General features: G+C 45.7%; 1 protein-coding gene across 1 annotated transcript in view; it reads left to right on the top strand.

The window, feature by feature from the left end:
* Window positions 1-25,179, top strand: part of CUX1 (cut like homeobox 1) — an 804,986-nt gene that overhangs the window by 171,097 nt on the left and 608,710 nt on the right. The window contains 1 exon segment of the mRNA XM_030186246.1: window positions 11,072-11,150. Within this exon segment, the coding sequence (XP_030042106.1) occupies window positions 11,072-11,150 (79 nt within the window).

Below are 25,179 nucleotides of genomic sequence, written 5' to 3'. Positions count from 1 at the left end.
AGTCTAGATTTCCTGGGTAGAGGTGTAGAGGTTAGGTGCCGAAGGCGACATTGAAGAGGTGGGCTTTAAGCAGAGATTTGAAGATGGGCAAGGAGGGGGCCTGGCGTATGGGCTCGGGGAGTTTGTTCCACGCGTGGGGTGAGGCGAGGCAGAAAGGGCGGAGCCTGGAGTTGGTGGTGGTGGAGAAGGGTACTGAAAGGAGGGATTTGTCTTGAGAGCGGAGGTTACGGGTGGGAACGTAAGGGGAGATGAGGGTTGAGAGGTAAGGAGATCGAGTACATTTGTAGGTAAGTAGCAGAAGCTTGAATTGAATGCGGTACCTGATCGGAAGCCAATGAAGTGACTTGAGGAGAGGGGAGATATGAGTGTATCGGTTCAGGCGGAAGATAAGACGTGCAGCAGAGTTCTGAACGGACTGAAGGGGGGATAGGTGGCTAAGTGGGAGACCATTGAGGAGTAGGTTGCAGTAGTCAAGGCGAGAGGTAACGAGAGAGTGGATGAGAGTTCGGGTGGTGTGCTCAGAGAAGAAAGGGTGGATTTTGCTAATGTTATAGAGAAAGAAGCGACAGGTCTTGGCTATCTGCTGGATATGCGCAGAGAAGGAGAGGGAGGAGTCGAAGATGACACCGAGGTTGCGGGCAGATGAGACAGGGATGATGAGGGTGTTATCAACCGAGATAGAGAGTGGAGGTAGAGGAGAAGTGGGTTTGGGTGGGAAGACAAGACGTTCGGTCTTGGCCATGTTCAGTTTCAGGTGGCGGTTGGACATCCAGGCAACAATGTCGGATAAGCAGGCCGATACTTTGGCCTGGGTTTCCGCGGTGATGTCAGGTGTGGAGAGATAAAGCTGGGTGTCGTCAGCATAAAGATGATACTGGAAGCCATGAGACGAGATCAGGGAGCCCAGGGAAGAGTTGTAGATAGAGAAAAGAAGGGGTCCAAGGACAGAACCCTGAGGGACTCCAACGGAGAGCGGGATAGGGGTGGAGGAAGAACCATGAGAGTGTACTCTGAAGGTACGATGGGAGAGATAAGAGGAGAACCAGGAGAGGACAGAGCCCTGGAACCCAAAAGAGGACAGTGTGTCAAGAAGTAAGTTGTTTTATTCTTTATTTGCTTTTAACATAACTGAGGCGGGAACGGACGCGCGCAGGCGGGAAGATGGCCGCGCATGCGCAGTGTGTCCGCCCCGCGTCCTACAGACTGTCGCAAAGCTTCTGGATTTTACTGGAAAATCTTCCGTTCCTGGGCCACCGTGGACGTCGACCCATGTGTGAGAACAATCAGCCTGCTGTCCTCGGAGAATACCTGCTACAGGTAAGTAATTTCGCTTTATCTCTAGTTGTGGATGTGCTTAGCTACAGTGGTGGAAATAAGTATTTGATCCCTTGCTGATTTTGTAAGTTTGCCCACTGACAAAGACATGAGCAGCCCATAATTGAAGGGTAGGTTATTGGTAACAGTGAGAGATAGCACATCACAAATTAAATCCGGAAAATCACATTGTGGAAAGTATATGAATTTATTTGCATTCTGCAGAGGGAAATAAGTATTTGATCCCCCACCAACCAGTAAGAGATCTGGCCCCTACAGACCAGGTAGATGCTCCAAATCAACTCGTTACCTGCATGACAGACAGCTGTCGGCAATGGTCACCTGTATGAAAGACACCTGTCCACAGACTCAGTGAATCAGTCAGACTCTAACCTCTACAAAATGGCCAAGAGCAAGGAGCTGTCTAAGGATGTCAGGGACAAGATCATACACCTGCACAAGGCTGGAATGGGCTACAAAACCATCAGTAAGACGCTGGGCGAGAAGGAGACAACTGTTGGTGCCATAGTAAGAAAATGGAAGAAGTACAAAATGACTGTCAATCGACAAAGATCTGGGGCTCCACGCAAAATCTCACCTCGTGGGGTATCCTTGATCATGAGGAAGGTTAGAAATCAGCCTACAACTACAAGGGGGGAACTTGTCAATGATCTCAAGGCAGCTGGGACCACTGTCACCACGAAAACCATTGGTAACACATTACGACATAACGGATTGCAATCCTGCAGTGCCCGCAAGGTCCCCCTGCTCCGGAAGGCACATGTGACGGCCCGTCTGAAATTTGCCAGTGAACACCTGGATGATGCCGAGAGTGATTGGGAGAAGGTGCTGTGGTCAGATGAGACAAAAATTGAGCTCTTTGGCATGAACTCAACTTGCCGTGTTTGGAGGAAGAGAAATGCTGCCTATGACCCAAAGAACACCGTCCCCACTGTCAAGCATGGAGGTGGAAATGTTATGTTTTGGGGGTGTTTCTCTGCTAAGGGCACAGGACTACTTCACCGCATCAATGGGAGAATGGATGGGGCCATGTACCGTACAATTCTGAGTGACAACCTCCTTCCCTCCGCCAGGGCCTTAAAAATGGGTCATGGCTGGGTCTTCCAGCACGACAATGACCCAAAACATACAGCCAAGGCAACAAAGGAGTGGCTCAGGAAGAAGCACATTAGGGTCATGGAGTGGCCTAGCCAGTCACCAGACCTTAATCCCATTGAAAACTTATGGAGGGAGCTGAAGCTGCGAGTTGCCAAGCGACAGCCCAGAACTCTTAATGATTTAGAGATGATCTGCAAAGAGGAGTGGACCAAAATTCCTCCTGACATGTGTGCAAACCTCATCATCAACTACAGAAGACGTCTGACCGCTGTGCTTGCCAACAAGGGTTTTGCCACCAAGTATTAGGTCTTGTTTGCCAGAGGGATTAAATACTTATTTCCCTCTGCAGAATGCAAATAAATTCATATACTTTCCACAATGTGATTTTCCGGATTTAATTTGTGATGTGCTATCTCTCACTGTTACCAATAACCTACCCTTCAATTATGGGCTGCTCATGTCTTTGTCAGTGGGCAAACTTACAAAATCAGCAAGGGATCAAATACTTATTTCCCCCACTGTATTTCCCTCTGCAGAATGCAAATAAATTCATATACTTTCCACAATGTGATTTTCCGGATTTAATTTGTGATGTGCTATCTCTCACTGTTACTAATAACCTACCCTTCAATTATGGGCTGCTCATGTCTTTGTCAGTGGGCAAACTTACAAAATCAGCAAGGGATCAAATACTTATTTCCACCACTGTAAATGGACATTATCCTAGAATGCCTTATATATGTTTTATGCTTTTTAGTGATACAGAACTGTATTACATTTTGCTTGGTTCCATTTTTCTACTGTAGTTTGAAATGGTGATCTCTCTCTGGATGTGTAAAATGTATTCTTAGATAAGATTTTTAGATGGAATATCTCTTAGGTTATATTGTATTTATGTATATAATGGATGTTAGATGGTACTATATATTAGTTTCTGTTTTCTTTTTAATTTTTTTAGCATAACTTGGATTTCTTTTCTTTAAGATGCTGTGCTTCATAGAATTTCTGATCAGGTCTGTTTTTTTTCACTGGATGTGATATCATTTCCCACCCAAGCTCTGCCCCTTTTGCATATCTGTGCCCAAACACCACCCTTTTTGCATAGCCCCTCCTCAAACCCCTTTCATTGACAACGGGAAATAATGTGCCATACCCCTTTTTCAAGATGGTGGCGAGTAGTGAATCCCCCATGGCACTTCCTGATTTACACTACTCACTGCCATCTTGGATGGGTCATTTGATGGGAATTGATGTCGATCATTGCATCACTCATCACACACTACCTCCTGTTCCTGGGAGGAGTGTGAGCAGTTTATTTTTCCCAACCCTTAAACCGTTTTTATAATGTATTTTCAAAGACAGAAAACTGATTTATTTTGTTTTATTTTTTTTTCTGTGTGTGAATCAGCTGTCTGCTTTCTCTAGGGAGCAAAAGAATGTTTTCTCTTTGTGAGAGAAAGCAGACGAGCCGTACTTGTGCCAGCAAAACATTTATGTGACCATCTTAAAAGGCTTTTTTTGAAGCACTGCTCGTGCAAAATGTAAGTTAAATTGAAGAAGGAGAACAAAGCTATTCTGATCCCAAAATATGATCTTGAAAATGTATCGGTTTCCTTCATAGAGAGTGTCAAATTTGTCGCTGAATTTGAATGATTGAACACCAGAAGAATTATGGACCAAAATTAGTCATACTATGTTACAGCAGTTCCCAAACTGTGCACTGCAGTGAACTCTTAGGGGTGCCACAATGCATCACTCCTTACATTCTCCTCCTGCAGGTCTGGCATCTGCCACTTCCTGCTTCTTCTGCCACCGCAGTGCTTGCAGCTTACATTTTTGGGCCGTCCGCGATTCACACAGGCACTGCGGGGACTTCCCTCTTACACGTCTGGCCCTCGCAAGAGGATGTTGCATCAGAGAGAGCCAGACGTGGCAGACTGGGATGGCCCCAGCGTACCTGTGTGAATTGCAGACGGCCCAAAAAAGTAAGCTGTAAGCATTGCAGCGACGATGGGGGAAGGAGAAGGAAGCGGCAGCGACACCTGCAGGAAGGAAGGTAGCGGTGTGCTGGTGTGAGAGAGGGCTGCAGGGAGGCAGAGGTGTGTTGATATGAGAGGAAAGGGCTGCAGGGAGGCAGAGGTGTGCTGGTGTGAGAAGAGGGGGCTGCAGGGAGACAGAGGTGTGCTGGTATGAGAGGAAGGGTCTGGTGTGAGAGGAGGGGACTGCAGGGAAAGGGAGACCGATGTGGGGTGGTGCGGAGACCCCTGTGGGGGGGGGGGGTGCCACAAACCGAAAAAGTTTGGAAACCCCTGCTGTATATTCTCAAATATAAACCCATTAAACTGAGAGAACATTTTTATGTACTTTACATAGAGGAAAAATGATTAATTTCAGTATAAACTGAGGTTAGAAATTTGGGTGCTCAGGAGGAGCCAAATGTATTCCTCGATGTCCAACATTTTTGTCCTTGCCTACCTCTCAACCCTCCTCTTCTTCCTCCCATGTTCTCCAGCATTTTTCTTCTTCTCCCCTGCCCTTTCTCTAGCATCTTTCTTTCTCGTGGCGCCACCCCTGTGGGTTTTTTTTTCCCCTTACCTCCTGCTCCCAAGGTGATGATACTGTGATCACTATAATACCAGAAGCAGCATCATGGTCAACTGACGCAGGGCCTTCAGCATCAGCACATGCTCAAGGCTTGCCGACTCTAACACTCCATGGTGTGACGCATCTCAAATATTGTGTGTAATTCTGGTCACCGAATCTCAAAAAACATATAATGGAATTAGAAAAGGTGTAGAGAAGGGCGACAAAAATGATGAAGGGGATGGGATGACCTCCCTATGAGGAAAGGCAAAAGTGGCTAGGGCTCTTCAGTTTGGAGAAAAGACTGCTGAGGGGTGGTATTTTATAGGTATATAAAATAGTGGATTGGAATGGGTAGACATGAATCGCTTGTTTACTCTTTCCAAAAATACTAGGTCTAGGGCCACGCAATGAAGCTACAAAGTAGTAAATTTAAAACTAATCGGAGAAAATATTTCTTCTCTCAGCGTGTAATTAAACTCTGGAATTCGTTGCCAGAAAATGTAGTAAAAGCAGGTAGCTTAGAGGGGTTTAAAAAGGTTTGGATAGCGTCCTAAAAGAAAAGTCCATAAACCATTATTAAAATTGTCTTGGGGAAAATCCACTGCTTATTTCTAGGACTAATAAAAAAGGCCTGTTTCTGACACAAATGAAACGGGCGCTAGCAAGATTTTCCTCGGAGTGTGTATGTGTGAGAGAGAGTGAATGTGCGAGTGTGTGTGTGAGAGAGAGAGAGTGAGTCTGGGTGCGAGTGTGTCTGAGAGAGAGTGTGTGAGAATGAGAGTGTGTGCAAGTGCGTATGTGAGAGACAGTGTGAGAGAGAGAGAGAGTGTGTTTCACACAGATACAGTGTGTGTGAAAGAGAGAGAGTGTGTGTGTGAGACACAGACTCTGTGAGACTGAGTGTATGAGACCAAGAGAGTGTGTGAGTGACCTGCTTATAATCGAAAGAGAAAAACACCTATATTGCAACCCAAATCGGGAGATGGGAGTGTTTCTTCCGTGGGCTCCCAAATCGGTATAATCGAAAGCCGATTTTGGGCATTTCCAACTGCAATCCGTCACAGAAACGGGTAAAGTTGATGAGGGCATGCCGGAGGCTTGGTGAAGGCGGAACTGGGGTGTGGTTATCGGCCGAGGAGAGATGGGCGTCTTTAGCTGATGATCGAAAAAAAAGGCGTTTTTACCGCAATTTTGGGTCACTTTTTTGGACCCTTTTTTTTCACGAACAGGTCCCAAAAAAGTGCCCCAACTGACCAGATGACCACTGGAGGGAATCGGGGATGACCTCCCCGGACTCCCCCAGTGGTCACTAACCCCCTCCCACCAAAAAACCCCCACTTTAAAAACGTTTTTTCCAGCCTCTATGCCAACCTCGAATGCTGTACCCACCTCCATGATAGCAGAATGTGTTCTATCCTCTGACAGCCTTTCCCTGGTTCTGATGTGGCTCTCGGGTGAGTGGGACACCTTTTCTGTTATGCGCACTGCAGAGTCACATCAGCAATGCATTGTGGTGGGTGTAGGGTATTGGGCTTCGTGATTCCACTAGCTTGTGGCAGATGCTCACAATGTTGGTAGCCAGTTTTAGATCCCTTTCTTGTGTTAGCCATGTTACAGAACTTAGTTCTTACCTTGAGTGTGGCTGAAAGAGGGCATTGTACACCATTCTGCCAGCTCTGACCTACTGCTCATCTCAGTACCAGGGAGACTCGTTGCCAGTGGGGCACAACCTCTGATCTACAGTTAACTGTGAGTAAGCGTGCTTATTCCAATAAAGGACGTTTTCGGAGAGATTAGTCTTCAGGTGTCAACTGGTGTGCCAATGTTATATAGCAGCAACAAGTCCTAGAGGCCTGCGTGTATGCAGGTCCTTGGAGCACTTTTAGTGGGTACCGCAGTGCACTTCAGCCAGGTGGACCCAGGCCCATCCCCCCTACCTGTAACACTTGTGCTGGTAAATGGGAGGCCTCCAAAACCCACTGTACCCACATGTAGGTGCCCCCTTCACCCCTAAGAGCTATGGTAGTGTTGTACATTTGTGGGTAGTGGGTTTTGGGGGAGGGGGTTGGGTGCTCAGCACCCGTGGTAAAGGAGCTATGCATGTGGGAGCGTTGTCTGAAGTCCACCGCACTGACCTCTAGGGTGCCCAGTTGGTATCCTGGCATGTCAGGGGGGCGAGTGTACTACGAATCGTGGCCTCTCCCACGACCAAATGGCTCGGATTAGGACGTTTTTGAGCTGGGCGTTTTTAGTTTCCATTATCGCTAAAAAAAAAAAACAAACGCTCAGCTGAAAAACGTCCATTTTTTCGAAAATACGCTCTGTCCCGCCTCTTCACGTACCCGTTTTTGGACATAGACACCCATGGAGATAGGCGTTCGCGTTCGATTATGCCCCTCTGTGTGACACATAGTGAATGTGATACAGTGAGAGAGAGAGAGTGTGTGTATGTGAGAGAGATACCTCCCCTCCCCCTCTATGGTGTCAGGCCCCCCCCCTCCCTCCCTCCCTCTCTCTGGTGTCAGCCCCCCCCCCCTTCTCTCTGGTGTCAGGCCCCCCCTCTCTGGTGTCTGAGCGTTACTGTACAGGACGCTGAGCTCTGGCTGAGCTTCAAGGAACTGACCAATCCTATTTAATAGAATGAACCTCCAACATTCTGAAGCCGAGAAACCTCGTGTGGTTGGTCACTTCTGCTTGTGACGAACCCGGAAGTACGTGATGTCAATTCAGAAGATGGATACAGAGAGCAGGAATGCCTCAGCCATGCAGTCAGCTTCAGAATGTTGGAGGTGCCTTTTATTATATAGGAAAGGAACTGACCAATCCTATTTAATAGAATGCACCTCCAACATTCTGAAGCCGAGAAACCTTGTGTGGTTGGTCACTTCTGCTTGTGACGAACCCGGAAGTACGTGATGTCAATTCAGGAGATGGATACAGAGAGCAGGAATGCCTCAGCCGTGCAGTCAGCTTCAGAATGTTGGAGGTGCCTTTTATTATATAGGAAAGGAACTGACCAATCCTATTTAATAGAATGCACCTCCAACATTCTGAAGCCCAGAAACCTCGTGTGGTTGGTCACTTCTGCTTGTGACGAACCCGGAAGTACGTGATGTCAATTCAGGAGATGAATACAGAGAGCAGGAATGCCTCAGCCATGCAGTCAGCTTCAGAATGTTGGAGGTGCCTTTTATTATATAGGAAAGGAACTGACCAATCCTATTTAATAGAATGCACCTCCAACATTCTGAAGCCGAGAAACCTCGTGTGGTTGGTCACTTCAGAGAGCAGGAATGCCTCAGCCATGCAGTCAGCTTCACAATGTTGGAGGTGCCTTTTATTATATAGGAAAGGAACTGACCAATCCTATTTAATAGAATGCACCTCCAACATTCTGAAGCCGAGAAACCTCGTGTGGTTGGTCACTTCTGCTTGTGACGAACCCGGAAGTACGTGATGTCAATTCAGGAGATGTATACAGAGAGCAGGAATGCCTCAGCCGTGCAGTCAGCTTCAGAATGTTGGAGGTGCGTTTTATTATATAGGATAAGCAGCATAAAATGTATTGTACTGTTTTGGGATCTTTGCCAGATACTTACATATAGTAACATAGTAAATGACGGCAGATAAAGACCTGTATGGTCCATCCAGTCTGCCCAAGAATATAACCTCATTTTACATGGTATGTGATACTTTATATGTATACCCAAGTTTGATTTGTCCTTGCCTTTCTCAGGGCACAGACCGTAGAAGTCTGGCCAGTACTTTTCTTGTACTAAGTTCTGAAGCTAACATCGAAGCCCCTTAAAATTTACACTCCCAGCCCATCCCTATCTATTCAGTCACGATCAGGGCGTAGACCTTAGAAGTCTGCCCAACTCCCGTTTTGTTTCCAATTACTGGCGTTGCCACCCAATCTCTGCTAAGATTCCACGGAACCATTCCTTCTAAACAGGATTCCTTTGTGTTTATCCCAAGCATGTTTGAATTCCATTACCCTTTTCATCACCACCTCCCACGGGAGGGCAATCCATGTATCTACCGCCCTCTCCTTGAAAAAATACTTCCTGACATTAGTCCTGAGTCTGCCATCCTTCAACCTCAGTTCATGTCCTCTAGTTCTACCGCCTTCCCGTCTCCGGAAAAGGTTCATATGCAGATTAATACCTTTCAAATATTTGAACGTCTGTATCATATCACCCCTATTTCTCCTTTCTTCTAAGGTATACATTTTTAGGTCAGCGCCTTGTACGGTTTGCAACGCAAATCCCATACCATTTTCGTAGCTTTTAACCTGGATTGGCCACTGTTGGGAACAAGATGCTGGGCTTGATGGACCTTCGGTCTGTCCCAGTATGGCAGTACTTACGTTCTTCTGATGTTTGATGATGATCATTGTTGTAATAAACATGACCTTTTCAGGACCATCTTTTCTGAAAAAATAAACCACTAATTTATTTGTTTCTGTTTGTTTAACTTCATTAGATCTGCTGAAGTAGTTAGATCTTGAAAAAGCGTAAACAAAACTTCTGATCAATAGAAAATGTCTCTATCAAGCTAGAATAGTATACCTTCCTAGCAGTACATAGGTAATTTTTATAACAATTTATCTGTGGCTACCAGTTTTATGTCATTTCTTCAACATTCTTTTTTTTTTTTTGTAATTTTAATGAATTTTACAAGATACACTTGTACAGAAAAGGAGTATTATCATACCATACAAGAAAATATTTTATAAAGAAAATCTATTAAATGATAATTACTGCTAAAGTCCACAATTATAGGCAAGGCACAATTCAAAAATTGGTTAACATAGGAAAAAATGAGTAGAACATGTTCCCACTTATCCTATCACGGAGTAGATACTAATGGAGGAAGCACAAGAGAGTTTACGGCTGGTTCTTGTCTGGAGTCCAGGAATTTTGCTAACTGATCACTCTCAAAGAAAACATATTTAATTGATTGAAATTTAACAACACATTTGCAAGGAAAATTAAGCCAGAAAATTCCCCCCTGTGACAATACACGATCACGAAGTTTCAAAAAAGACTGACGTATTTTCTGAGTTTGTCTAGCAATATCAGAAATACTTTGACTTTGCAATTCAGAAAGACTTCATGTCTATGTTTAAAGAAAGTTTTCAAGATCCAGTCCCGATCCGGCTGTAGAACAAAGTCTATAATTAATGTAGCAGGTTGTACTCCACATAGTTCATCTTCAATTGTTTGTGATAAATTCAAATTTAGCTCCTCAAATGGGGTTTCCATAGATGGTATTATGCGCTCACTTGGTTTCTTAACATAGGGAGCCAAATAATAAATCCTTGCTACAGGTGGAAACAATTGTTCAGTAATTTTTAATACTTCAGAAAGATATCTTTCATTTCTTCAACATTCTTGTTGCTTTGAACACAAGTCTGTTGGAAGTTTGGAGTTACCAGTCTCTATTTCCTTTTAATATTTGATATCTGCTTTCTCTGTGGGCATCAAAATGGTATACAATAATATCTAAGTAATTTCATTTAAATAGTGAATGGAGAATTAGTGGCAGCAAATATGGTCTCACTGACAGTAGAATTCAATGGCATTTTTATTCAGAGGAGATCACATTTTTGAAGATAAGCAGGCTGCTATATGTTCTGTTGAAAAATAGGAAGTATTTTCTAGAAATTTTCCAGAGGGGACAAGCAAGTTTTTGCACATCAAACTGTGTATTCCACTCTATGGCTGTTGGCATACTTGAGTAGTGAAGCAAAATTAACTTGAATTTTTTCCAAGGTGAAATTCTTTTTTTTTTTTTTTTTGTTCTTTTAGGGCCTCTTTTACTAAACTGCAGTAGCAATTCCCACCTGGCAAATGTAACGCAGCCCATGTGCCACACAGGGAATTGCTAGCGTGGTTTAGTAAAACAGACCTTAATGATGTAAATACCAACCCCCCCTTTAGATATTGTGTATCCTTTTCCTAAAGAATTTCTTTTATTGTTTTAGTGCTTGATGTGTTGTTTTAAAAGTGCTTCATGAACTATACTGAGGTTTTCTTATCGTGTTTAGATTGATGCATTGAGTAAGAGAAGCAAAGAAGCAGAAGCAGCTTTCTTGAATGTTTATAAGAGATTAATAGATGTTCCAGGTAAGCAGAATTGTTTCTTCAGAAGAATTTGTCTCTGTACTATAATTTCTGTATATTATTTTCAGTGGTCAGCGTTGATAAAGTAGTGCTAGAAAAGTGTTTTTAAACTAAAGTTAATAGACTGATAGTATTAACAAGTGAATGGAATTTATTTATTTCATTTATATCCCACATTATCCCAATAGATCAGGTTCAATGTAGCTAACTTATTGTAATAGTGCAAAAAGTGATGTGGGTGAGGATTGAGTATTACAATATGTAATATAGAAATAAATGCTAGATGCAAAAAGGTAACAATTTTTTAGAATGGAACTGAGAAATTGGAATAATTGTACAGTTGGGGGTTTAAATTACTTGTGGTCATTCATGAGAAACTGCTTAAACAGAGAGGCTTTAAATTATTTCTGGAATATCAAATAATTAGGTTACCATTTGATGAATTTTGGGAGGGAATTTCACTACTTGGTACAGAGGTAAGGGAATCCTGTCATGTAGATTGACTTGACATTTATGCCACTGGTATAGTGGAGAGTTAGATAATTTCTTGAACCAAGGGAGAATGTTGCGAAGGGGGAGATCAGTTAAAGGTTCCATATAATCGGGGGTTAAGATGTATAGTTTTTAAAACAAATATACATAGTTTGAATATTATTCTGGCTTTGATTGGGAGCCAGTGTAACTTTATAAGCAAAGGGACTGCACTTTCGAATCTCGTAGCCTTGTAGACTAATCTGGCTGCTGTATTTTAAGCTGTCTGTAGTTTTTTCAAGGAAGATTCCTTACAGCCAGCATAAATGACATTGCAATAATCGAAATGTGATAATACTAAAGTTTGTACTAAGGTTCTAAACATATCATTAGGGAAGAGATGCCTGATTCTTTTTAGTTTCTACATTGCTTTAAAGGATTTTGTGGCGACTTCTTGGACTTGGATGTCGAATAACATGTAGGAATCAATATTATACCAAGTATCTTTAGTTGGGACTCCAGTGGATAAGTTATGTTATCAATTGTGAAGCTTTGGCAGTTTAATGCAGTGAGGGTTAGATAATAGAAATTTTGTTTTCTCTCTATTCTGTTTTAGTTTAAAGAAGGAGGCCCAATTCTTCATCAGGTCAAAACCAGATTTGATGATAGATCACACTTCTTCAATAAATCTTTGAAAGCATAGGGATAGTGTCTTTTACTTATGTCATTAACTTCGTTTTAATTAGTTCTCCCCTCCCACTCCACCCCTCTCTGGCCCTCCCCTTCGTAACAGCCGTCTGCTTAAAAGTTTTTACCTCCTGCACGCAGTGACGTCGCCTCACACAGCCTCTTCTTTCGCTTGTGTTTCAGCTGTTCCTGGTGTCTCACATATGCACTCGCACACACTGTCATTCTGACACACACACACTCTCACAGTCACACTCGCACCCAGTCTCTCACTCTCTCTCTGTCACACACACACACTCGCACAGTCACTCTCTCTCTCTCTCACACAGTCACCCTCACACACACACTCTCTCAAACATACACACTTCGAGGAAAACCTTGCTAGCGCCCGTTTCATTTGAGTCCGAAACGGGCCTTTTTTTTAACTAGTAATCCATAAAGACTGAATGTGACAAAATAAAGGAGGAAAAAGCCTCAAAATGTAAAATGTGTTAGGGGCCCTTTTACTAAGCCACGTAGGTGCCTATGCGCGCCGAACATGTGCTAAATTCGAGTTACCGCCCGGTTACCACATGGCCCTTACGATAATTCAATTGTGGCGCATGTCCACTACTCGAGTCTGAAAAATATTTTTTATTTTCTGGCGTGCATAACGGACGCTCGCCAAATGGCATTTGACGCATGTAGGTCATTACTGCCCAGATTCTTCACCGCTAGGTCAATGGCTGGTGGTAAGGTCTCGGATCCAAAATGGACACGTGGCAATTTTGATTTTGCCGTATGCCCATTTTTGGCAAAAAAAAAAAAAAGAGTCCTTTTTTACATGTGCGCTAAAAAGTGGATTGGTGCCTAAAACCCGTGCCTACACTACCACAAGCCATTTTTCTGCGTGCCTTTGTAAAAGGACCCCTTAAAGTGTTAAAGTCCTTTCATCATTGACTAAAAAACCTCTTTTATAATAACGAAAATCATCTTCTTACAAAGCTTGACTTTTTAAAAATAAATATAGGAGGAAATATTTTTTCACTAAGAATAGTTAAGCTCTGGAACTCCCTGCTGGAGGATGTGGCAACAGTGGTTAGCGTATCTGGTGGAGGAAAAGTCCATAGTCTGTTATTGAAATGGACATGGGGGAAGCCATTGCTTGCCCTTGGATTGGTAGCATGGAATGTTGCTACTCATCGGGTTTCTGCCAGGTACTTGTGACCTGGATTTGGTTACTGTTGGAAGCAGGATACTGGGCTACATGGACCATTGATCTGACCCAGTATGGCTATTTTTATGTTCTTATGCATTAAGTGGAAGAGAATTTGGTTTTGAGTTGTGTGTAAAAACAAAGGTTTGACAGTGGTGAGGAAAATCATAATTTAAAGTAACATCTTAGCAATTTACTTAGGATCACAGTAGGAAGGAAGACTAAGGGCTCATTTTTGAAAGAGAGAGAGTGTATCATTGCTGGCCACACCTAGAGAATTTTTTTCTGATGCAGCACTTGGCTGACTCACTGGGACTTACAGTCCCACTCACCCTCCCCACACCCCACCCTCCCCAGGGTTTTCTAGTCATATATAGATAAACAAAAAATCATTAACTTTACTCCCCTGGCAGAGAAGCAAGAACTCTGGATTCTTTTGGGCTGATGATGTATCGGGTCTCTGTGCTCATCTTCTATATCCAATTGTACTAGCTCTATACGAGCCTGTACTTTGCAGTCCTTGGTGCACAGTATGTCTGATTTGGTAAACTTCTCTTCCACCGGAGCAGGCCAAATTGCTTCACCAGTTGGTCAAGCAGCAGCAGATGTGTCTTAAGTTCTTGGCCAGGGACGTATCCAGGTTCTCCGCTCAAAGTATAGCGATGTGTAGACTCTCATGGCTGCATGTGTATGACTTGGTCGCAATGGTTCAGCAGAGGTTGGTGGATGCTACATGCCAGGGGATAAGCTTTTTGGATAGATGGTTGAGGAGGTAGCTGACCTCATCAAGAAGCACACTGATACCATCGATACTCCTGCCAGACGCCTTCTTCAACTGCCTTATCAGATGGTTTTTGGGTAAGTTGAAGAGGGGTCTCTACTTCTCACAGAGACATAAGTATGTTCCTTCTCGCCAACCTCAGCAGGCTCAACCCAAGCTCGCTCGTTCTCATCAACAGCGTTTGCCTAAAGCCCAGATAGCTCCTCAATCAGAGTCGGGGATGGGCTTTTGACTGGCTGCAGAAGAGCATATCTGCAATAAAAGTAACAGTCCCGAATGACCTGCCGGTTGGGGGGATGCTGATGTTTTTTCAACAAAGGTGGCCCCTTGTAATCTTCTTGGTTACACTCTAAATTTGACAACAGAGACCACCAGATTGCCTACCGAGAGCAAATCGCTACAGCTCTCAGCAGAAGCAGGTACTTGCAGATGAACTGTCCGCCTTTCTAAAGGCCTATGCAGTCAAGCCTGTTCCACCAGAGAAAGAAGGGAAAGGATTCTATTGCAGGTACTTCCTTGTGCAAAAGAAGGCAGGGAGGTTACGTCCCATCCTAGACCTGAGGGCTTGAACAAATTCCTGGTCAAACAAAAATTCAGGGTGGTTTTCTTTGGGCACCCTTCTCCCCATGATTCAGGAATATCATTGGCTGTGCTCTCTGGACTTAAATAATGTTTACCCTCACATCTTGATACTTCCATTTCACAGGAGGTATCTTCAGTTTCGGATGGGGACGCATCACTTCAAGTATTGCGTGTTGCCTTTTTGCTTCTCGTTAGCTCCCAGGGTCTTCACCAAGTGTCTTGCAGTGGTTGCAGCATCACTATGCAGACTGGGGATCCATGTTTTCTATCTGGATGGTTGGCTGGTGAAGAGCACGTTGAGGGGCGGAGCCCAAGAGTCCATAAGCCCTGTTGTATGGACAAGGCCTGATAAATTACGCCTATAGGGCTTGACAATTAAATGAAGCATAAAAGGCTTCATAATGGACCAGAAGAACCATACAAGACAGAGTGAGCAAGAAGGGAAAATCTTGTGATGGTTGGTGGGAAGTTTGACCTTTTTAGCACAGCCACATGCTGTACCTGTTTTTTCTTGCTATGCTGCAACAATTTTTCTTGAACTATGGAAAGTGACAGTTGAAGAGTATGGAGGTGGTAAGATGAGACATGGCAGAAAGAAGGTACAGAACAAGTTTGGTATGCAGGTGGGAGACATGAAAGGTAAAGTCCCAAGGGTACCAGTACAACATAAGTCATGTACGCATATTTTTTTTTAACATATGTTTTTCTGTAACATATAAACATAACTGAAAAATAAGCAGAAAGGGGAATAGATCATTCTCTAACTGAAGTTGGTTAGTAGCAGGCCGCCTTAATCATGTAACCTGTTTGCTTTGCCATGTTTTACTTATTTCTGTATTAATCTACCATATGTTAAAACAAATATTTCTGTTCTTAGCAGTGCTTCTTCTTTTATTAGTTTTTGTCTCCTACATAATAAATTTTGATATAATAATGAAGGCTATCCTTAGTAGAGTAGGGTGGTTTGCGCAGTCCTACAGCTTACACTGTCCAGCAAATGGAGTTCATTGAAGCCCTGCTAGGTACACAGCAGTTGTGAGCTTTACTCCTTGCGCCAAAGGCGGGCACTCTTGTTCTTTCCACTCAAGTTCAAGCCCATCGGCAGGTCAGAGCTCGGTAGATGTTGAGGTTGTTAGGCCACATGGCCTCCATTGTCCATGTGATACCCATGGCATGTCGGGGGGTGGGGGTGGGTGGGCGGAGCACTTTCTGCCACCCATTGAGGTGGTGGTGGGTGAGAGCTAATAGATAGGTAACAGTATGAGCTGTTGATCTAAATTGCGTAAACTAATACAAAACAAACTGAACAGCCGCCAAATTCAATCCCAAAAGGTCATAAAAAGGCATGCAATACTTAAAAGCATGAAGATTACCCTCAGAAACCAAGGTATTGACCAACAAGACCCGTTATCTATATAAGATTCTGGTGTCCGTGGTCTGATCTTTCATTGGGTAAAAAAATTGATCTCGCATGCTTACAATCAAAATTTTCTCATAATGCAAACATTTTTACTGAGAATCAAATATTTCCAAAAGCACAGCTATAGCATAAAACAACTTAGCTTTTCTTAGCTGGCTTAATCACCCCTCATTCCAACTGCTTAGTTGTGTTCAACGGGGCCCTTATCGTTTCACCCGCTTCTGGGCTTCATCAGGAACAACCCAGTTTAAACAAACTTATGCAGGGGCATTCATCTCGCTGACAGGAATCCACTAGGAAGCACTGAAAATGGCGTACACTTGGTGTGAGAACTACTGCTGGGCTCCTGTGGTAGCTGATGGTTGTTTTAGATTGGCACGTGGCAAGCCCATTGCTACGCACCAACCCTTTAATAAAAAGGCCTCTCCCTCCTCCCCTAGGAGCTGCATTCTTCATACTTTTTGATCAAACTGCAGGTTCTTCATGACTTGGGCTGGCAGGAGGCACTCATACAAGTGCTGTGCGGGGCTGCTGAAGGCATTGTTTTTGCAATGAATACTGGGTAGCATCTGCACTTGGGCTCTGTCAAGGTCGTCACCCACATGTGAGAAAACTAATCCTGCTACAGATGAGTAATTTTGCTTTACAGGCCTCTTCCGTGAAATGTTTTCCATGCTGGATGCAGGCTGCATTGCATTGCCAAAAAGGTTTGGACGGCTTCCTAAAGGAGAAGTCCATAGACCATTATTAAATTGGACTTGGGGAAAATCCACTATTTCTGGGATAAGCAGCATAAAATGTCTTGTACATTTTGGGATCTTGCCATGTATTTGTGACTTGGATTGGCCACTGTTGGAAACAGAATGCTAGGCTTGATGGTCCTTTGGTCTGTCCCAATATGGCATGTACTTATATACTTATGCCCTAGTTTGGTCACTTGATCTTTCCACCAGTTGATCTGGTAGATCATAGAAACATGACGGCAGATAAAGGCCATATGACCCATCCAGTCTGCCCATCCTAATACTCCTGTTCCTAAGCGATCCCAAATGCTTATCCCATGCCTTTTTAAATTTTGGAACAGTCCTTGACTCCTCCACTGGGAGGCCATTCCACGCCGCCACCACCTTTTCTGTGAAATAATACTTCCTTAGGTTACTCCTAAGCCTATTCCCTCTTTTACAGTCATTCTTAGCGGAAATGAGCCCTGTGAGCTTTTGTACTCAGCTGGTTTGCTTCCTTTTTACAGAATCCTTCTTTCTCAGTTGTTACATCATTTTCTCATTCAACTCTCTGCCCACTTCAGTGTGGGTTCCCCAGGGATCTATTTTGTTTCTGTTGCTGTTCAACATGCTTTCCGCTTCGTCTTTTTACATCTTTAGCAAGATACGGCCTCCAAAACTGAACACAATACTGGTGGCCTTTGTGGTTGGCTCTAGTAGCACAAAGGAGACACACACAGTTGCCACAGCACAAAAAGTTACTAGCCCTTCATCAGTCAAGGAAGCAGATGGATTTCCATAACACTACACCAGTAACTGTGAATCAGATCCAGGTGGCTGGGCTTGTGGACACTGGCTCTAGCATGATTATTATGACCAATGCTAGTGCTGGAAGGTGCTGTTCAACCAGGGTGCACTGCAGAGGTAGTGCTAGCCAATGGATCCAGAGAGACTGTACCCATTTCTCGAGTATTCCTGGATTGGGGGTACCAAGCCTGGATACAGAGAAGTAGGCATAATGAAAAACGTGCCGGTACCAATGCTGTGTGGAACTGACATGGGTCCAATGAACATTACCCTTGATAGCGGAGTTAGCATTTCTGCTATGGTGACTCGTAGTCAGGCCCGGGTTGCCCAGCAGGCAGAAGCAGCAGAGATCACATCTCCAGTTCCAGATCCTGAGCCAGTCCATGTGGGACCAGGTGACCAAGCGACAGGAGGAGACACTCCAGTGCTTCCAGCAGCACCTGTTCCAGAGTTGACCGGGGCTGTGAGTATGGAACAGCCTGATATAACTAACACACCTGTTGATCAGACTGATGACCCTGATTTGTCAGAGTCACCAGCAGAGACCCTTCCAAATATGGATACTGATATAGGACAGAGACATGGTTTTTAGGAAGCACAGCACTCTGACCCTGACCTGGAAGCAGCTATGGCTTTTCAGCTTTGAGAAGAGATGGCTGAGGGGTGATGTGATAGAGGTCTATAAAATACTGAGTGGAGTGGACCCAGGTAGACGTGAATCGCTTGTATTTACTCTTTCTAAAAATTCTAGGGCTAGGTGGCACTCAATGAAGCTAATAAGTAGTAAATTTAATAAAAGCCAGAGAAAATATTTTTCACTCAATATGTAATTAAACTCTGGAATTGGTTGCCAGAGAATCTGGTAGAAGCAGTTAGCTTAGCAGGGTTTAAAAAAGGTTTGGATACTTTCTTAAACCACACGTCCAAAGCCATTAATTTGATGGAGTTGGAAAAATCCACTGCTTTTTTTCTAGGATAAGCAGCATAAAATCTGTTTTATTCTTTTGCGATCTTGCCTGGTACTTGTGACCTGTATTGGCCAGTGTTGGAAACAGGATACTGCGCTTGATGAACCTTTGGTCTGTCCCAGTATAGCAGTGTGTATGTTCTTATGTTCTAGGGTAGTGCTTCTTACATTTTGTCCTGAACTTCTTAAAATCCACATAAGTCCTTTCAGATACAGAACTGTAAAATCCTTGCTTACTATTTTAAATTAATCATAAAATCTATAAAGCTATTTAGTACATAAGTACATACATAAGTAATGGCACACTGGGAAAAGACCAAGGGTCCATTGAGCCCAGCATCCTGTCCACGACAGCGGCCAATCCAGGCCAAGGGCACCTGGCAAGCTTCCCAAACGTACAAACATTCTATACATGTTATTCCCGGAATTGTGGATTTTTCCCAAGTCCATTTAGTAGCGGTTAATGGACTTGTCCTTTAGGAAACCGTCTAACCCCCTTTTAAACTCTGCCAAGCTAACTGCCTTCACCATGTTCTCCGGCAACGAATTCCAGAGTTTAATTATGCGTTGGGTGAAGAAAGATTTTCTCCGATTTGTTTTAAATTTACTACACTGTAGTTTCATCGCATGCCCCCTAGTCCTAGTATTTTTGGAAAACGTGAACAGACGCTTCACATCCACCTGTTCCACTCCACTCATTATTTTATATACCTCTATCATGTCTCCCCTCAGCCGTCTCTTCTCCAAGCTGAAAAGCCCTAGCCTCCTTAGTTTTTCTTCATAGGGAAGTTGTCCCATCCCCGCTCTCATTTTAGTTGCCCTTCGCTGCACCTTTTCCAATTCTACTATATCTTTCTTGAGATGCGGTGACCAGAATTGAGCACAATACTCAAGGTGCGGTTGCACCATGGAGCGATACAACAGCATTATAACATCCTCACACCTGTTTTCCATATCTTTACTAATAATACCCAACATTCTATTCCTTAGCGTCCCTCCGGACCGGACCAGGATTGGACTGATGGGTTGTGCTCACCTTCCAGCAGGTGGAGACTGAGAAAAAAAACTGTGATTCTAGAGAGCCAATAAGAGCCCTGGTCATGTGACCCTAGCCCTCAGTATTTTCTCAGTCTCCAGCAGGCAGGAGGTGAGCCCATTAGTCTCTCTCTCTCTCTCTCTCTCTCTTTTAGAGGTTAATAATAAGAACAATAATGCTATTTTTTTCTTCTATACCTAGGAAATCTCTGTTAGAGGCTTGGCAGATAGGGATTTCTTTTCTTTCTTTTACAGCCTCTGGGGTGTTAAACTTGAGTGCCCCGAGTCCCTCCCCCCTTTCCTCCCCATCTCCCATACTTAGCTGGGAAGGGCTACCCTTTGCTTAGAAAGGTATTGCCTTTGGGAGAGGCAGCCATTTTTAGTTGTTGTTTAAAAAAAAAAAAAAAATAATAGAAGAGAAGTTATATTGTGAAACCTTTCCTTTCCCCAGACTGCTTTGAGCCAGCAGTTTTGTGTTTCTTTGCCAGTTCTTTCTTAAAAAAAAAAAAAAAATGAAGGAATTGATTGCCCCCATGGCCTTAACGAGCAATATTTTTTACTTACATAATTTCTAATCCATTTTTTTTCCTCATGTTTGGCAGCGGCACGTTTGGAAAAAAAAAAAGGGCGCGAAGAGTTGTTTCTGGGACACACAGCGCTCAGCTATAACGGCCACACACCGCGTTTCTTCTTAGTGCCGGGCTGTAAGTGCTTTCGGCTCCTGCAACTGCGCTATGGGGTTAGATGTTGCTTTGGCTTATTTTCTTCTGTTAGCGTCAGCTGTTTTTTCTTCCTTTTCGTTTTGCCGGTCCGTCGCGTCTGTCTCAATCCCCTCCGTTCTTCCTTCGGACATCTCTGGTACTTTCGATCTCGCGTGGCAGGCCGCCATCTTGGCTTTAACTGCACCTTTTTTCCCTCGCGGGGCTCTTATCCGCTTCTCAGTTGGCTGGAGGGCAGAAGGAAAACGGAGGTAGTTTTTCTGGGACAGTTTCCTCTCAGCATGTTTCACCCATATACCATTCATTTTTATCTGGTCTTGGGACTCAACGTGGGACTGTCTCTGTGGCAGGTGTTCAGCGCTGCGTGTGACTGGGAGCGCTATATTTAAATGCTAACAATAATGATAATCATAACTTCCAGATCAGTCATCTAGGTCTTTCAATTCATCAGGCCTACTGGTTGAGATCCATAAGGGTTTTTTTTTTCTTAGCCCACAATCAGACCACTACACTATTTTTTATTTGTTGCATTTGTGTCCCACAGTTTCCCACCTTTTTGCAGGCTCAATGTGGCTTACAATACATCATGAATAGTGGAAATATTCAAGAGAGTATACTTTTAGTATAACAGAAGGATCTTGGTAACATAATATTTCCTTTCTCTTCTATGGTTTATGCTTTATATATATTTTTTACATGGAATGATTGCTTGCGTCTTATGTATTTAAACTCGTTTCCTCTTTCATACGATTCCTGTATGTCTTTGTCCCAATCTATATAGCATTTGGACAACTTTTTGACGCTTCTTTCTCTATAATATAGGGTGATTTTTCGCTGTGCATACGTAGTGCGCAGTTATGGCTTCTGTTATAGCCACTTTGAACATGTCGCCACAGCAGCACACTGAGCAGAAGGTTTCATTGTATTCTCCGAGGACAAGCAGGCTGCTTGTTCTCACTGATGGGTGACGTCCGCGGCACCCCCTCCAATCGGAATCTTCACTAGCAAAGACGTTTGCTAGCCCTCACGCGCGCATGCGCGACCGTCTTCCCGGCCGAACCGGCTCGTGTTCGTCAGTCTTCTTTTGTCCGCGCTCGGGACGGTCGTGTTTTGCCGCAGTTTCGTGCCCCTCAGAAGACCTCGCGCGTCTTTCGCGTTTTCTACTTTTTTCTGTTTGTATAAAAAAAAAAAAAGAGGAAGGTTCCCCTTTTTTCCCGTATTTCTAGTTTTTTCCCAGTGTGTCCTTTCGCTTTCGGGAGAGGCCTTATTGGCCGCCCGTACGGGTTTTTCCCCCTTTTTTTTCGGTGCCTATTGTCATCATAGCGAATTTTGATTTCGTCGGCGCGATTTTTCCGCCCATGTCATCGAAGCCTTCCAGCGGCTTCAAGAAGTGCACCCAGTGCGCCCGGATAATCTCGCTCACTGATAGGCACGCTTCGTGTCTTCAGTGTCTGGGGGCTGGGCACTGCCCGCAGGCCTGTAGTCTTTGTGCTCTTTTGCAGAAGAGGACTCGGGTAGCGAGATTAGCCCAGTGGAACGTTCTGTTCTCTGGCGCTTCGACGACAACAGCATCTCGGGATTCGTCGAGTGCATCGGCGTCGGCAGCACCGAAGTCTTTGGGGAGTGCATCGGCGTCGACGGCATCGAGGCGTATTCCTCCTGCATCGACGGTACCGAGACTTCGGAATAGGGCGTCGGTGGTAACGGGACCCCCACTGGTGCTGATGTCATCGGACGGTGGTGCTTCGTCTGGAGTGCAGGTGAGGGCTGTCCATTCCCCTGCTGGTGGCGGTGAGCCTTCAGGTGGGTCTCCTTCTGCCCTGAGGGCTCCTGCGGTACAGCCCCCCCGGGATCGACCTTCTTCGGACCCGGCCCCGAGGAAGCGACGTCTGGATTCAACGTCCTCCTCATCAGTACCGGGGAGCTCCGGTGATATGCTTCGCTCGAAGAAGTCGAACAAGCATTGTCACCGGTCACCTTCCCGACTTGGTACCGGGAGCTCTGGGTTGCCGAGAGAGTCGGCACCCAGCAGGCATCGGCACCGGGAGGACCGCTCACCCTCCATCCAGGAGGTGTCGGTGCGCTCTACCCCGGACAGCCCGGTACCGCCTCCGCGCCCGGAACAGATTCTGACCTCGACGCCTGCACCGTCTTCTCAGTCTTTCTCCACAGCCGCTGTGCACGAGAGTCTCCGGGCTGTTCTTCCAGGCATCCTGGAAGTGCTGTTACGTCCTTCTCCGGTACCGGGGGTGCCTGCGCCACCGGTGCCGTCGAGTGAGGCGACGGCTGGCCCTTTGCCCGGGGTGAGGTCCCCGGTACTGGTACCGCTTGCGGTACCGGCTTCGGCTGCCTCCCAGGTGGACTCCCCGACGACGTCGGGGGAGGGAGCTTCGCCGCTGCCGGCCAGGGAGTCCACCTCTCGACGCTCCCACCGTGGCCGTGTTTCCACGGAGTCAAAACGGGCGCGGCTTCAGACACAGGTTCGTGAACTTGTGTCTGATACCGATGGTGAGGACTCGTGGGAGGCGGAGGAGGACATCAGATATTTCTCTGACGAGGAGTCTGATGGCCTTCCTTCTGATCCCACTCCCTCCCCTGAAAGGCAGCTTTCTCCTCCCGAGAGTCTGTCTTTCTCGGCCTTTGTCCGGGAGATGTCTACGGCCATCCCCTTCCCGGTGGTCGCGGAGGATGAGCCAAGGGCTGAGATGTTTGAGCTCTTGGACTATCCTTCTCCACCTAAGGAAGCGTCCACAGTACCCATGCATCATGTCCTAAAAAAGGCATTGCTGGCGAACTGGACCAAGCCACTAACTAATCCCCACATTCCCAAGAAGATTGAATCCCAGTATCTGATCCATGGGGACCCAGAGCTGATGCGCACTCGGTTGCCTCACGACTCTGGTGTGGTGGATCTGGCCCTGAAGAAAGCTAAGAGTTCTAGGGAGCATGCTTCGGCGTCCCCCGGGCAGAGACCCCAGAACCTTAGACTCCTTTGGGAGGAAGGCCTATCATTCTTCCATGCTCGTGGCCAAGATTCAATCATACCAGCTCTACACGAGCATCCATATGCGGAACAATGTGCGGCAGCTGGCGGACTTGGTGGACAAGCTCCCTTCTGAGCAAGCCAAGCCGTTTCAGGAGGTGGTCATGCAGCTTGAAGGCATGTAGGAAATTCCTGGCCAGAGGGGTATATGATACCTTTTGATGTTGCGTCCAGGGCCTCTGCTCAAGGTGTGGTGATGCGCAGACTCTCATGGCTGCGTGCCTCCGACCTGGAGAATAGGATCCAGCAGCGGATTGTGGACTCCCCTTGCTGAGCGGATAACATTTTTGGGGAAAAGGTCGAACAGGTGGTAGAACAGCTCCACCAGCGGGATAGCGCTTTCGACAAATTCTCCCGCCGGCAGCCTTCAGCATCTACCTCATCAGGTAGACGTTTTTATGGGGGAAGGAGGGCTGTTCCCTACTCTTCTGGTAAGCGTAGGTACAATCCTCCCTCTCGCCAGCCTGCGGCCCAGGCTAAGCCCCAGCGCGCTCGCTCTCGTCAGCAGCGTGCGCCTCAGCAAGGCCCCACATCTCCCCAGCAAAAGCAGGGGGCGAGCTTTTGAGTGGCTCCAGCAGAGCATAGCCGATATCATAGTGTCCGTGCCGGACGATCTGCCGGTCGGGGGGAGGTTGAAAGTTTTTCACCAAAGGTGGCCTCTTATAACCTCCGACCGTTGGGTTCTTCAAATAGTCCGGCAAGGATACGCCCTCAATTTGGCCTCCATGCCTCCAAATTGCCCACCGGGAGCTCAGTCTTTCAGCTTCCAGCACAAGCAGGTACTTGCAGAGGAACTCTCCGCCCTTCTCAGCGCCAATGCGGTCGAGCCCGTGCCACCGGGGCAAGAGGGGCTGGGATTCTATTCTAGGTACTTCCTTGTGGAAAAGAAAACAGGGGGGATGCGTCCCATCCTAGACCTAAGGGCCCTGAACAAATATCTGGTCAAGGAAAAGTTCAGGATGCTTTCCCTGGGCACCCTTCTTCCCATGATTCAGGAAAAAGATTGGCTATGCTCTCTGGATTTAAAGGATGCTTACACGCATATTCCGATACTGCCAGCTCACAGACAGTATCTCCGATTCCGTCTGGGAACACGTCACTTCCAGTACTGTATGCTACCCTTTGGGCTCACCTCCGCGCCCAGGGTGTTCACGAAGTGCCTGGCTGTGGTAGCAGCAGCGCTCCGCAGGCTTGGAGTGCACGTGTTCCCTTATCTCGACGATTGGCTGGTGAAGAACACATCCGAGGTACGAGCTCTACAGTCCATGCAGATGACTATTCGACTCCTGGAGCTACTGGGGTTTGTGATAAATTATCCAAAGTCCCATCTTCTCCCAGTACAGAGACTCAAATTCATAGGAGCTCTGCTGGATTCTCGGACGGCTCGTGCCTATCTTCCGGAGACAAGGGCCAACAATCTGTTGTCCCTCGTCTCCCGGGTGCGAGCGTCCCAGCAGATCACAGCTCGGCAGATGTTGAGATTGCTTGGCCACATGGCCTCCACAGTTCATGTGACTCCCATGGCTCGTCTTCGCATGCGATCTGCTCAATGGACCCTAGCTTCCCAGTGGTTTCAGGCTGCTGGGGATCTAGAGGACGTGAT

Source organism: Microcaecilia unicolor, chromosome 13 (genome assembly GCF_901765095.1).
Source record: "Microcaecilia unicolor chromosome 13, aMicUni1.1, whole genome shotgun sequence".
Classification (NCBI taxonomy): domain Eukaryota; kingdom Metazoa; phylum Chordata; class Amphibia; order Gymnophiona; family Siphonopidae; genus Microcaecilia; species Microcaecilia unicolor.
The sequence above is the reverse complement of the archived record's forward strand: the minus strand, read 5'-3'. Positions and strand labels throughout refer to the sequence as shown.